The sequence below is a fragment of the Calliphora vicina genome, chromosome 3, assembly GCF_958450345.1.
Source record: "Calliphora vicina chromosome 3, idCalVici1.1, whole genome shotgun sequence".
Classification (NCBI taxonomy): Eukaryota; Metazoa; Arthropoda; class Insecta; order Diptera; family Calliphoridae; genus Calliphora; species Calliphora vicina.
Window position 1 is genome coordinate 5,376,279 of NC_088782.1, and position 16,225 is coordinate 5,392,503.

At 29.0% G+C, this 16,225-nt stretch overlaps 1 protein-coding gene across 3 annotated transcripts in view; it reads left to right on the forward strand.

Annotated features, from left to right (window-relative positions):
• Positions 1–16,225, forward strand: part of GluRIB (Glutamate receptor IB) — a 153,735-nt gene that overhangs the window by 110,591 nt on the left and 26,919 nt on the right. For all 3 annotated transcript variants that reach the window (XM_065503486.1, XM_065503484.1, XM_065503485.1), the window contains one exon: positions 3,627–3,723. In XM_065503486.1, the coding sequence (XP_065359558.1) occupies positions 3,627–3,723 (97 nt within the window). The remainder of the gene's footprint in view (positions 1–3,626; positions 3,724–16,225) is intronic.

Here is a 16,225-nt window from a genome sequence, read left to right on the forward strand (position 1 = left end):
AGTTAATTTTTTTATTATAATTAATTTGTAATAATTCAAAGAATATCAATGAATTTAATGAAATTAAATTCAATGAAACTAAAATTTTAGACAACTTCTACCCTGGAAAATTTAAAAAAAAAAGATTCTTATAAAATTTCTTTCACTAATAAATTAAAAAATTAAAAATAAAACAAAATTTTAATAAACAAGTAAGAGTGGTATATTCGACTCTGCCAAATCTTATATACCCTTCACCAAATTATACTTTAAAATTTTAATTATTTTTAGGTAAACAACATTTTTTTTTCCAGTTGTTTTTTCATTTTTTGGAAAAAAAAATTAAATTTTTTTTTTTAAATTTAAAATTTTTTTTTTTAAATTTAAATTTTTTTTTTGGTTTTTAAAATTTTTTTTTGTGAAAAAAAAATTCGGGTTAAAAAATATTTTTTCCGATTTTGACCCATTGTAGGTCCAACTTACTATGGTCTTATATACGTCGTTGCAAATGTCTTTGAAATATATATCATTAGATATACATATTGTCTATATTAATGTCTTAGTAATCCAGATATAGGTAAAAAATCGAGGTTGTTCTGGTTTTTTCCTCATATCTCAGCCATTTGTGGACCGATTTTGCTGATTTTAAATAGTAAACTTCTCGAAAGCATGTCTGACAGAATTATTGAAGATTTGGATCCCGAAGATATCTGGGGTCTTCAGAAAATTGATTTCAACAGACAGACAGACGGACATGGCTTAATCGACTCCTCTATCTATAAGGATCCAGAATATATATACTTTATAGGGTCGGAAATGTAGAAATTACAAACGGAATGACAAACTTATATTTACCCTTCTCACGAAAGTGAAGGGTATAAAAATTTAAAAAAAAAATGTGTTTTAAATTTTGTTTACCTAAAAATATTTAAAATTTTTATTTTAAAGTATAATTTGGTGAAAGGTACATAAGATTTGGCACAGCCGAATATAGCTTGTTTAAATTAAAATGTTTCTGTTTTTCTGCCCCCTGTATCCGCGGCTGCTGTAGTTTACACCGAAATCACGAAGAATGATATGTCTTGATAAAGCTTTAATGACTTTTCGATTTAGTATATTTTTTTGGGACCATTTCACTAATTCTTCTAATTTTCATGCAATATACTGATAAACTTGTTGCTATTTGACCTTGCTTATCCTCACTTTGATACAACCCTCGCATCTCTCAACATATGAATAATGCTTGTCAGCTGAAAGTCTACCTTTATCACTAGCACACATACGCAAATAAAAAGACATTTGATATGTACCTTAACATTGTGAATAAACACAATTACGCCTAAACTTACACATTTAAATAACAACCCAGCAGTTAAGCAAGTAGTCAATGTATCCCCTACAGTCAGTAATTGTCACTAATTTCTGACTCCTTGGCTACCTCCAATTTATATATTTTGGCTCATTTGACACGTATGTGATCTGTGTAGTGCAGATAAAAGTCAATCGGTTATTTTGTACATCCCAGGGAATCTATTGTGTAGACAATTGTCACTTAAGTGTCTCTAAGTAATCTAGAGTGTAGCCACTTTGAACGTTTATTTTGTACACTTTAGAAAGTATGTAGTTATATTACACACCAAAAATAATTTATTGGAGAGTTGTCGGAGGAACGTCTATGAGATGTTTTTTTAACTGGTAAGTAACCAGTTAGGTAGCTAGTAAAGTAATTAACTCTATGTAATGGGATGGGAATCCAAAGAGTTGATCAGTTATCAAGCAGTCTCATTGTAATCAAAATGGACATACACATGGTAAAATAACTAGCCACGTAGCTAGTTATGTAACTAGTTGTCACTAGTTTGGCACAGTCTCCTAGAACTGCTGGGTTACGCCTAAACTTACTTACTTTTTTACACTTGTATACGTTTATGGCTTCTTGTGTGTTCTTTCCTCGTTTTTCATTATTATGGATATTTTTTGAATGTTTTTTTTTTTTTGGTTGTTCTATGGCAGACAGCTAGGGGAGATGACGTTAACAGCTAATAACAAAACATTTAACAGTAGATAAAGTAACAACAAGTAATTTGACATAAATTAAATGAACAATTTTGTTTCATGTTACACTTACTTTTTTTCGCATTTCCCAACAATATACTTGTTTTTTTTTGTGTGTGTTGTAGATTTTTCGTGGCCTTGTAAGTATTTTACTCACATATACATGACTTGATTATATCCCCCAAAAATCAGGCATATGTTGCACACACACACACACATGTGCATGTGTATGTATACTAGACTTTAGTTATACATTTACATGAGTTTTTATACAGAAAAGTTTGTTTGAAAATGTATATGTTTGTATTCATGTTTTAAGAAAATTTGCAAAACAAATTCTGGCATTTATGGAAACTGTATACTTAACAACACGAGTATGTGCTCGCCTTTGTTTGAAAAATTGTGTCTTTGTAGATTAACTAACACACCTACCCACATGACTGTATACAAGTATAAGTAAATTTTAATAATGTTGTTGTAGTATCTATACATTCCCAACAGTTCAAGGAAACAGTCCCGAACTAGTGATTTTACCCATCATTTAGTGTTGGAACTAGTTAAAGAACTAGCTACGTGAATAGTTATTTTAACACTTACATGTCCTAAGCAGGGGGTCAATTGACCCTTTTTGATCACATACTTAATAGGTACCTACTAGGTTATTTGATCAGCTGCATAAATAGTTATTTTAACACGTAAAGAACCTTCCTCCGACAACTCTCCAATAGGTTTCTTCTGGTGGGTAAAATAACTATTTTCTAAAGTGCAGTAGAAAAGATAAAAGTTTAAAGTGACTTCACCTTAGGTTACTAAGAGACACTAAAGTGACTATTGACTTCACGCTATATTAAATGGGATATCAATAAAAATAAACTGTATGAGAATTATATCAACACAATTTGTATAAAACAAAAGAACCAATTACTCACAAAATGTTTGAAATGACTACACTCTAGATTACTTAGAGACACTTAAGTGGCAATTGTCTTCACGCTAGATTGCCTGGGATGTATAAAGTAAACCATTGTCTTCTCTCTGCACTACAAAGAGCACATACATTGCAAATGACCCAAAATATATAAATTGGTGTCAGCCAAGTGATAAGACATTAGTGACAATTACTGTCTATAAGGGATACATTGACTACTGGCTTAACTGCTGGGTTGCTACAGAATATATGTATGTGTTTGATGATTTAATTCAGGTAAATTTTTCAACCAGCTTCTTTCTATAAGACGTAATTTACTTAAAAAAGTAAAAATGATCTTAATGAGCAGACAAAGGCTACTTTTTTGTGTATTTATAAAATAAGACACAATAAGCTTGTGTTGTGTCGTGTAGAAACATGAAGAAGATGAAGAGTAATAACATCATCTGGCCAATTGGGACAAATTATTATATACCACTGACTGCCTCCTCTGTACTGTCTGTATACTGTGATTTTCTTTATTATTTAAGTATGATTGTGTATTATTTTGTTTACTCTCTTTCGTAAAATTTCTTGTAATTTATTTAACCACATGTCCATATGAAATGTTAAGTTAATACGTTCTTTGTTTGTTTTTTTATTTATTCGTTGGCTGTAATTTTAGGTCAGCGTGATATTCAGCTACATTGGTGTCAGCATTGTTTTATTCTTTGTCTCGAGATTTTCCCCATATGAGTGGCGCATTGTGCAGTATCAAACAGGTAAGTTGTGCAAATACATATGTAATTTATTGTTTGTGCAGATACTTAATTTATAGTTTGTTGTTATTTATGCAATAAGAATTGCAAAAATTTTTAAGTGAGTTTATAATACAGCAGATTGTTGAGTATTAAATATTAAGAACATGAAGTAATTTAACAATATTCACAAAAAATCAAGTACTTGCAAACATTATTGGATGTAATTATGTTTTAAACTTGTAAAATTAAACATTTTACGAACAAAAAACATATGGCTTGAATTTATGTTTCATTTCTACTGGAGAAAGCTATTGAAATAAAGTGTAATACAACTCGCTCGACTTCAAGCCTTGAATTACACTTGAATTCAACTTAACGTAATTTGTTTGAGAACATTTTTTTTTAAATTAAAAAAGAAATCCTAAAAGCATTTTTACTGGAATTCAAGCTCAAAGCTAGTATAATTCAAGCCTTGAACTATAGTTTTGTTACACTTTAAATTCAATAGCATTCTCCAGCAAAAGGAAACACAAATTCAAGTCATATGTGTGTCTTTTGGTTTGAGATTGCTGAGTATTAAATATTAAGAACATGAAGTAATTTAACAATATTCACAAAAAATCAAGCACATGAAAATTTTTTTTGGAATTTGACTTGAATGCAAATGTAATTATATTTTAAACTTGTAAAATTAAACATTTTATGAACAAAAAGCATATGGCTTGAATTTATGTTTCATTTCTACTGGAGAATGCTATTGAAATAAAGTGTAATACAACTTGCTCGACTATAATTCAAGCCTTGAATTACACTTGAATTCAACTTAATGTAATATGTTTGAGAACATTTTTTTTAAATTAAAAAAGAAATGCCAAAAGCATTTTTACTGGAATTCAAACTCAAAGCTAGTATAATTCAAGCCTTGAATTATAGTTTTGTTTCACTTTAAATCAATAGCATTATCCAGTAAAAGGAAACATAAATTCAAGACATATGTCTTTTGGTTGGAAAATATTTAATATTTTCAAAGTTTAAACATACTTTTATTTGCATTCAAGTCAAATTCCAACAAATAATTCAAGTGCTTGAATTTTTAGGCATTGGTTCTTTTTGGGGATATGTAAAAACAATTAAGAAAGTATAGATGGTCAGCCCCTTATCGACATATTTTTCTGTTACAATCATAGCTGTTAAATAATGATTACTAATCATAATAATTAGTAATTAGGTTAGGAAAGGTGAAGTAGTGATTAAATTACGATTATATTCAGATTCGCACGATTACTAATTGATTACGATTACAAATAATCAAATAATAATCAAGATTATTTGCGATTGCGAGAAAATAATCAAAAGTAATCAAAAAATAAACGACTATTTTCAAAGATTACTTTTGATTATTTTAGATTATTTTCCAAAAATTTTGCATATGGAATCATAAAATTTTAATATATATTCGCAATTAATGAATTTTCCTGATATGAGCCTTGTACATAATTATGAACCCATAGTTACAAAATCAAGCAGAATGATTTCTTTCTACTTGAAACTAATTTCTGTGGTTTTTTTTATCGATATTAATGTTTATATGCGTTAATATATTTCTGGATTGTGGGACTTATATGGGAGCTATGACCTATTGTGATTCGATTGTCATAAAATATTTTAACGCGATATCAATATCTTTTAGCACGAAACTTATTTTTGCTGAATTTTGTGTGAATACTGCAATTCTGTAGGCATTTATAGACCATAGAACCATTTTTCGGGAAAAAATTTGTATGGGGTCTATGAAAAATCATGGAATTATATAATTCCGTTTAAATTAAAAAAAAAATTTAAAATTTTTAATACCGAGGCGTCCATTCAAAGAACGCCTTTTTTTATGTAAAATTCAACTTTAGTGCAAAAATTCTCAAATCGCATACTCGATATCAAAATATAGTAACCCATTTTACATGACCCAATATATTCTTAATTATTTTGTAAAGCGTTCCGATAACCCCGCCCCTGGTATGGATATTATAGCCTAAAAACTAAAAAATCCCAAAATTAACAGCTATGGTTACAATGCACATTTTTTTTGTGGATGATTATATGGGAGCCATGGGATTAGATCGAGTGATTTAAGGAAGAATGGAAGAAGTGGTCAGTTATGGGTCTATGGCCATTTGTAATTTCCAAATTTTTTATTAGTGGCCCCACAAAGTATATAAATTTTGCCGTGTCCGTGTGTATGTTGAAATCAACTTTCCGTAGTCCGTAGCCTTCAAATAACTTACATACCTGATTAATATATCTGCTAGTTAAAATCTCAAAAAACACAAATATGAGATATACGCAAAAACCTCAGTTTTTGATTTTTATCTGGATTACTATGTTTTTAATATAGACAGTATGGATATCTAATGAAATATATCGTTGCAAATATCATAACTTTTGAACCAAATAAGAAATCACAAATTTAACAAAACATATGATAGGCAATTGATCAATCAATGAAATGAGTGTTTGAATGGGTTAGCAAAGTTGAAATTAAAAAATAAAATATTTTTTTAAAATTTTAGCTTTTTTATATTTCTTTTAAAATGCTTTCAAAATTAAAATTATTCCAGAAAAGATACATTTTTTTAATTTATTTTTCTAGAAGAAATTTTTTTTTTAAATGTTTTGTAAAATATTGTTCACAATCCATAAAGGAAGGTAAATTTAATGGGCTTTCACGGTTATATGTCATAAATTGCCAAAAAAAAAAAATGCATGAAAAAAAATTTTTGGAACCATGTATTTTTTAAAATTTTAACATCCAGCAAAAAATGGGGCAAGCAGCTAGAAATTGTTGCATTAGGTAAAGGAATAAGCAAATAACTTATTTTGAAAATATGTCAAATATAAAAATTTATATATGAGAAATACTCAAAAAATGGATAGTTATAGTACATTTACAATTGTAATTTTCAAACTAGTTTATGAGCATAAGCTACTTTCATAAACAATACCGTTTACATCAGCATTTTAGACAGTTAAGTGGTTTATTTTTGACAAGTCATAAAACAGCTGGCTTCAATATAAAAAAATTTAATAAAAATATGGACGTTGTTAAGAAAAAAACGTTGCTGCACGTACTTATATATGTACATATAAACATACCTATTATTTTCGTTGTCCATATTATATAAAAAACACTTTTTAATACATTTTTTAAACTTTTTCTTACAGTTTGGCTATTTTTAAAAGATAACGGTTTTTTATTTTTGTGCAAATGTTACCAGCGTTGCCAGAAAAATTTTGAAAAACAGAGTTGCATTAGCAAAAACTCATTGTTTGTAACTAGTTTATCTCAAAAGCTAGTTACAAACCGGTTTTTGTTTTGTATGGATAAACATGTTTCTCAAACTAGTTTATCACCATAAACAACTTATAACGTGTTTATGGCGTATGACGATCAGTTACCTAGTTTTCAACATATTGTATCTAAAAACGGACCAAATTACCTAAAAATAGTCGGCTTTTTTAACAATGAAAGTCAATTTTGAAGGGCTATATCTTATGAACAAAAAATCTGTGTGTATTAATGATAGCATATTTGAAATTGTTGGACAATTTCCTGTAAAATTGCTTTATTCAATATTTTTAAGGCCACATGAAATTCATGATTTTTGCAACATCACATGTACTACAGGCGCCACTGTAAAGTCATTGTAAGTCGAACCTACAATGTGTTAAAATCAGGAAAAATATTTTTTAACCAAAACTTAGTTTTTTCACATAAAAATGTCTTCAAATTGTTTTCACTAAAATATAGAAAAAAAAAATTTGTTCACTTGAATTGATATTTAAAACAATAAAAAAAAATTATTTTTAATTTTATACCTAAAAATATTTTTATTAAATTAGAAATTTCTGAAACAAAATTAGTAAAAGTTTCTTAAATACAACTAAAATCCAAAGATATATGAAACATTAAGGAAAATCCGAATGATCCATATATATAGAATCTTAATAAATAAATACTTTAATAAAAAAACAACACGTTAAATTCTATGAATACTAAAACTATTTATGAATAATTTTTTCACGTTTCTACAACACGCAACGTGTAAAATACCAAATTGTGTAGTCTAGCAACTTTTAGTTTAGACATTCTGTTAGAAGCCTAAATATTTTCTACTAAAATAAAAAAGAAAATGCTAAAATAAATATAAGAAAAACGAATCAAAAAAATAAGCAAAAAAAAAGAAAAATATCAAAAATTCAAATCAGTCATGTTTAAAAGACTTGTGTTGAACTACAAACACAGGCACTATCAAATATAAATACCAACTGGGGTAGTAAAATATACAAAATATATGTATATGGGCCCATCTGTGTGAATGTTGTAGTAGAGCAGATAGATGTACATAAAACACATCCATGTATGTATGTAATGATGATAGTAGGGATATATGCCTTAATTTAATTTCTGCGTAAAGATAAAAAAAATAACATCAACAGTAGCAGCAACAAGAACAACATCTCCTTTTCTTTGAATTTTTATTTATTTCTTTCTTTTACAAAAATATTTCGTTGTATGCCAAGCAACGTGATAACCTCGAAAATAACAACAACAACAACAAAAAAAAACATACATTGAATGAATCCCCTCATATATTCGTATCTCTGCGTATAAAAGTATGAAAAAAAAATAACGAAAATAAAACAAAAAATAACACATTGGATAAATTCCCCAACTGAAAGATATGTGTAGTCATGAGGAATAAAAAGTCAAAGGCACAACCATCAAATACCACCACACACTAACACATACAAAAACTCTCATACTACTTCACAATTTACAAAGTTGTTGTAGTTTTTTTTTTTGCTTTTTTATTTACAACATTGGCAACAAGAACAAAATCATATACAAACAAATTCAACAAAAAAATGGTAGCAAAAGATAACTAAGTACCAACTATTGTTTAAATTTGTATTTGTTGTGACAAGTATTCGATTCAATTCGTTCAAGAAATTTTGCATAGAAATTTATTGCTGGACCCATGGAAATCGTCATTTATAATATACGAATTCATGCAGATATGTTTTAGGACTATAGAATTGTATTGGTTCGAAACTGACCTTCCTCCTTCTTAAACAATTAATTCAAAATAGGTATTAATTAATAAGAGCTTTTCAATAATCCCAGAAGGCGATACAGGCCGATAATCATGAGGTTATAAAACCCTAAGGATCCATTTGTACCCTACAAATACAGAAGCTTTCAAACGAAAATATTCCCTGGAATTCCCGGAAAATTTAGCCGAATAGGAATGATAAACCATAGTGATAAATCTCGGAACGTTTGATAATGTAGGAATGAAATAATTTTTCGTTATTTCTCTTGTTCGAATAAAACGAATAATTCGAATAAGAGGTTTTAACTTGTTCGAATAATTCGATCACACGTTTAAAATTAATCGAATTATTCGAATAATTTAAATTTTTTAAAAAAGTAAAGAATGAAGTTTTTATGTCGGTTTTTTAATATTTTATTGTTAAAGAAAATCAAAAAATAACGTTAAACTTAACAATTCAAGTATTGATAATGTTAGAAAACATTCGAAAACAAAGTCCATCATTAAATTTTTAACAGAAATATTCCGTTTGGAGCTATGCTTTAAAAAAATTGAGCTAGTTGGACATGATCCTGAATTCAAATACAATATAAACGTATTAAGAACTTTCTATGTCGTTCATTAATTCGGGTTTTAAATTAAGTAACTAATTCTTTAGTAAATTAATTAAATTTAAAATATTTCTAAATTATTTATAACAAATTTTATTACACATCAAGCTCTATCAACGTTGCCGAATCCTTGCTTAATAAAGTGGTCTTGGGGAATTACACAATAAAGGGAATCTGTCCAAAGTTTGATATCATTGTCAGTGAATGTGGCTAATTTAAAGTCGGGCAGTGCATGATTGACGCATTAATAAATACGCAAAAAGTTTATTATCATGTTAGACAAAGATGTTCAACGATGTTCAAAATCATTTATAAGAAGAACTCCATGCTTTTCTTGCAACAAAACGTTAGTTTGCAATATTTGTGTTTATCATTCGATTTATAAAATATTTTGTAACACTTACGTACGAGGTTAATAACATCATTTATATGCATATATTTTAGGATCATCGCCTTCATCTATTTCAATGTAATCATTATAAATGTCATCCTCAATATCACTTTCGACGACCGTTTTAAAATCACATTCTCCATCACATTCATTATTAATTGCGATTCCTCTAATATTTCGCCAGCTAAATAACAAATATTTTATTCCGTAACCTTTATTTTCATTGGTCAAGTTAAAAATTTTGAAAGATTTGTTTTTAGAATTGTAACTTCTTGCAGTAATTTTTATATATTTATAGAAGAAGCTATCGGAACACCATTCGATCAAAAAATTAAAACTATGGCCCACTTTAAAAAAATTCTGACCATCTGGACTATAAGTATATTCTACAAAAATTATCTACTCAACATGCCCTTTCAGAATTATATGGTCGCTATTCTGTTCCAATCAAAAAGTCTCAATTTGTTGGACAGTGAAATTTCTTAAACTTGTATTTTGATGTCTCTCAGCGGGAGCTAGGTTTTGATTTTAGACCCATACATTATTTTGGTAATTTTCTTAGAATTTTGTGTAGATTCCGATTTTCTATATGTCTGTCACGTTTTTTCACGGCCGAACAAATTGACCCACCCTAATATATATACAGTGGGGAGCTCAAATGAGTACATGTTTCTATTTTGTGCACTTCTTATGGAATAAAAATAAAACTAATAAAGCAAATCCAAAAATTTTTTCTGTCATTTATTTTATGTTTAATATGTAACAAAATGGATTACAATTCAAAACAAAAAACATCCAATTCTAAATAAAAAAACAGACAAAACTAAAATAACTCGCATGTACTCAATTTTGCACCCCACAATAACTTTAGGAAGAATTGCATTTTTTAAAAAAATTTCAAAATCCTTTATTACGTAAATAAAATTTTACACTCATTTTCATATTTTCTATAAATTTTTCATTAACTTTTTTTGGAATACTCTCTCTCTCGTGCTCAATCCGCTGTTAAAGCTCGTACAAATTGGTAGGAGTTAATCGGTATTGCTTCAACCGCCAATTCACGATTTACTAAAAATTCTCAATAGGATTGAACTCAGGACGTTGAGCTGATAACTGCATTAATAAGAAATTTTTTTAGGAACACCATTCTTTACGATTTTTGACGCGTGCATTGGGTCACCATCCTATTGAAAAATTACTTCTTCTGCAGGATAAGCGTTATAATCTACAAAGATGAATGTGAAAAATACAAAGATGATTAAGTATTGAGGTCGGTATATCGAACTGGACACTATTTCGGTAGAAATTTTGCTCACTAAACCATTTTTCAAAGTTTTTGATGAGTGCTTTAATTCGCCGTCTTGCTGTAAAATAACTTCTTCGGCATGATTGGCGCTCTTATCTACAAAATCGGAATGGCAAGTCTATAAATTCGGTATGATTAGTCTTCAATATACGCAGATAGTCTTCCTAACTCATTATATCGCCGATTTTATCAAAATTGGTGACACAGTAAGGAAACAGTAAGACATGGTAATGATATGGGGTTGCTTTATATGGTGCCACCTTGGACAAATGCGAAGAATCAATGAAATAATGAGAAAAGAAAACCATCTGCGTATTTTGCAGACTCACCACACCGATTTTGTAGTCTCATCATCACGTTTTTGTATATATAAAGAGGAAATCCTGCAGAAGAAGTAATTTTTCATTCGGATGGTGACCCAATACACACGTAAAAAATCGTAAAGAATGGTGTTCCTAGAAAAATTTCTTATTAATGCAGTTATCAGCTCAATGTCTTAAGTTCAATCCTATTGAGAATTTTTAGTGAATCGTGAATTGGCGGTTGAAACAATACCGATTAACTTCTACAAATTTGTACGAGCTTTAACAGCGGATTGAGCACGAGAGAGGGAGTATTCCAAATAAAGTTAATGAAAAATTTATAGAAAATATGCCAATGCGTGTAAAATTTTATTTACGTAATAAAGGATTTTGAAATTTTTTTTAAAAAATGCAATTCTTCCCTAAAGTTATTGTGGGGTGCAAAATTGAGTACAAGCGAGTTATTTTAGTTTTGTCTCTTTTTTATTTAGAATTGGATGTTTTTTGTTTTGAATTGTAATTCATTTTGTTACATATTAAACATAAAATAAATGACAGAAAAAATTTTTGGATTTGCTTTATTAGTTTTATTTTTATTCCATAAGAAATGCACAAAATAGAAACATGTACTCATTTGAGCTCCCCACTGTATATGTATTTACTTATAAAAATATTTAAATGATTATCGTAAAATTGTACAAATATATTATTTCTTTCATTGAATATCTTTCATTCCGAAACTAAAACCAATTAAAATCCTACTTGCAGCTATTTCCAAAAACATTAAAAATATTCGATTAATTCTTAAAATCGAATAATTGAGAGATCCATTTTCTAGCCAACAAAAAAACTTGGCCAGTACGAGAAAAAAAACACTCACACTCATCAAAACAAACCAGCAACAATATTGAAATCAACAAAAGGAAAATACTATATCCTTCACACAAACATTCTTACTTAGGTACCCGTATATATTTGTATGTGTATTCATTCATACATATGTTGAATAGTAACTCATACTTTTACATACATAACTATGTATGTGAGAGAGAATTTTTTAAAGAATAATTTTTTTTATTATGCATTTCAAAGCTGAAATAATAAATTTTTTTTTGTTTGCACTATGGGTAAGATGAGTAAGTTACATAAGTTATTCTATATGAAAAAGTGATTTCAAGGGATTGATAACCGAAAGTTGCAATAATATATTTTTTGCACTATGGCTATGATGTTTGAAACAAAAGTGAAAGTATTTACAAACCACTGGTGTAAGATTGTTTAGTTTGATAAATACAATGTTGGTAGGACTTCCGCACATTGAACATGCACAACAAAGCAATAATATCCATTATATGGAAATATGCACCACAACAAGAATTTTCTGAAATAAACTAAACTCAATTATTAACCTTCTTCCATCATACTTCCAATACATGGAAGGATACCTTTGGACAACTGTCTCCACGTCACTAGTTTTGTCCGGACATTATCAACGAAGCATCAATATTTTTATATTTGTCGCTGATAAGAATAAAAAAAAGAAAAACATGAATTTGAAGACGACTGTTATGAATTCGTACGAATTTCGTACCCTTTTGTTTTTTTTTAATTTTTTAAATACAACGTCAAATGTTAACAAAATGTGCCGTTTGATTATCGATATGTACTTCAGAAAATTACAAAAAGTTTATGGTAAGGTAAGGTATTCAAATTATTCGATTTTTCCTTTGTTCGAATAATTCGAGATTTTAATTTTTTAAAATTAAAATCTCGAAATTTGTTCGAATTATTAGAATAATTGAAATTTTTTTAAAAAAAAAGTAAAGAATGAAGTTTTGATGTAGGTTTTTTATATCTTATTGTTAAAGAAAAACAAAAAAATAACGCTAAACAATTAACGTTAACAATTCAACTATTAGTAATGTTAAAAAACATTGGAAAACAAAGTCCATCACTAAATATTCATCACAAATATTCTGATCAGATTCTGACCAAACAATCTACAAAACAATTGACTAGCAAACACAATAGTTTCCGTTTTGGAGCTATGCTTTAAAAAATTATTTGCACATGATTCTGAATTCATGTACAATACAAACGTATTAGGAACTTTTTATGTCGTTCGTTAATTCGTTTATAAAAATGAAATGAGTCCGTCCGTCCGTCTGGTTGGTGGCTGGCTGTCCATGTAAACCTTGTGCGCAGAGTACAGGTCGCAATTTTGAAGATATTTCGATCAAATTTGGTACATATTATATCTTCGGCCAAAGTACCAAGCCTATTGGCTGAAACGGGTCCATTATTTCACCTAGCCCCATACAAATGTCCTTCCGAAATTGGACTTTATCGGTCATAAATGTTTAATTTATATATGTATCTACACAAATTCCGCTCCAAATAAGTTGTATATACACAAAATTCATGTCACCAAATTTTGTTACGATCGGTCCATAATTAGTCATAGCTCCCATATGGACCCGCTTAAAAATGTTGATATACTCACAAAATTCAACATAGTAAACTTTCATATAGACATAAATCACACGACCTAATTTCATGGTGATCGGTCCATAATTGGTCATAGCCCCCATATAAGGCCCACTTCCGAAAATCACTCAAAAATATAAATTATTGAAATTTTAAAAGAAAAATGTTTTTGCTATTTTACTTAGTGTAGGGTATTATATGGTCGGGCTTGACCGACCATACTTTCTTACTTGTTATTAATTGGGATTCTGCTAATATTTCGCTATCATATGTTCACACCACTGCCACTCCATCATGTTTAGACTTTAAAATTTCAGTTTCGAAATCAATTCTAAAAATTCACTCAGCCTTTTTTAATAAATAACAAATATTTTATTCCGTAAATTTTATTTTCATTGGTTCAAGTCGTAAATTAAAAATTTTGAAAGACTTCTTTTTAGAATTTCAGTAATCTATCTTTCTATATATGTAAATAAAAATCAAATGTCGTTCGTTGGTAATTGCATCAGTAGAGAACGGCCGGTCCGGCGGTCCGATTTACACAAGTTTTTTTTTTAAAATATTGACAACGCCCACTTTTTTCGATTTATCTAAAATCGGAAAACAACTACATCGATTTGGCTAATTTTTTGTTTAAATGATCATAGTAATCCAATTTAAGTTTTTACTGAAAGAAAAATTTACCAACCCCAATTTTTTTTTCGATATATCTAAAATCGCAGGACGCCTGGACCGATTTAACTAATTTTTTTGTAATGTTCGCAATACAAAGTCCGCAAAAGTTTTTACATAAATATAAATTGTCCAGTCCACTAATACGCCCACTTATTAAATACATCTGCAAAATACATCGGTCTGTGATCAATCATATTTCAGACCAAAATTCGATTACTTATATAAAAACTCACAATAGTTTAATCGATAATAACTTGGCCAATAAGCGTTTAATCAAGAAAAGGAGCTCGATCTGTGATCACTCATATTTCTTAACAAAAATCGATTTTTTATATAAAAACTCAAAATATCTAAATTCGCTGACCCGACAGACGTTGTCCTGTCCAAGTTAAAAAAATGCTTGTGTTCGATTTGTGAATTTAGATATTTTGAGTTTTTATATAAAAAAGCGAGTTATGGTCAGAAGGAGCTATCAGACCACTCATCTACAGTGATCGAAAGACTCTTTAGGTATTTTTCGAATATCACAAACAATACAATTTTTATATCATTATCAATTATTTAAATTTGTAATTATGAGAAATTTTAAGCAATTTAATAAATTTAAATATTCGTTTTATTCGATTATTCTACATAACATTGTTCGAATAATTATTCATAAGAAATTAGTCGATTAATCGAACGATCATTATTCGAATAGTACTATCGTCAGTATTAGAATTCCAAATAGCATTGTCTGGGGTATAATGAGTCACTAGTACTGCGTGTCAATAGTTAATCAGTACAGTTTCATTATAGACATTTCCTGTAGGGTACTAAAACATCGAACAAATAATATTCCGGCACAAAAAGAATGAAAAACAAGTAAGAAAGTATGGTCGGTCAAGCCCGACCATATAATACCCTACACTAAGTAAATGAGCAAAATCATTTTTCTTTTAAAATTTCAATAATTTATTTTCGTGAATGAATTTCGGAAGAGTACTATGATGGGAGCTAAGACTAATTATGGACCGATCGCCATGAAATTAGGTCGTGTTATTTATGTCTATATGAACATTATTTGTGTTGAACTTTATGTAAAGACCAACATTTTTAAGAGATTTATACTCGTTAAAAATATTTTCGAAAGTGGGCCTTATATGGGACCTATGACCAATTATGGACCGATCACCATGAAATTAGGTCGTGTGATTCGTGTCTATATTAAAGTTATTTATGTTGAATTTTATGTGTATGCCAAAATTTTTAGGAGATTTATGTACGTTAAAGTGATTTTCGGAAGCGGGTCTTATATGGGAGCTATACCCTACACCACTATGGTGGTGTAGGGTATAAATACATTTTCTGGCCCACTACGACTTTTTGACTTTGGTGTTTAAAGTAAACATTTTCACTTTACAATTTATGAAGGCACTTCAAACAATTTAAATTAATGTTTTTTAATTAATTCTCTTACCAAATGCCCATATTGCTAGCGAAACAAAAGAAGATAAAGTAAACTACACACACACATAAGTTTCGTAACATTCTATACAAAATGTTGGCATCATTCAATGTTGCTGCTCATGTTGTTCTGGTTGTTACTGTCTATTGAAATGATAGAATAATAAAGGTACAAGATGCGAGAAATAATAAAA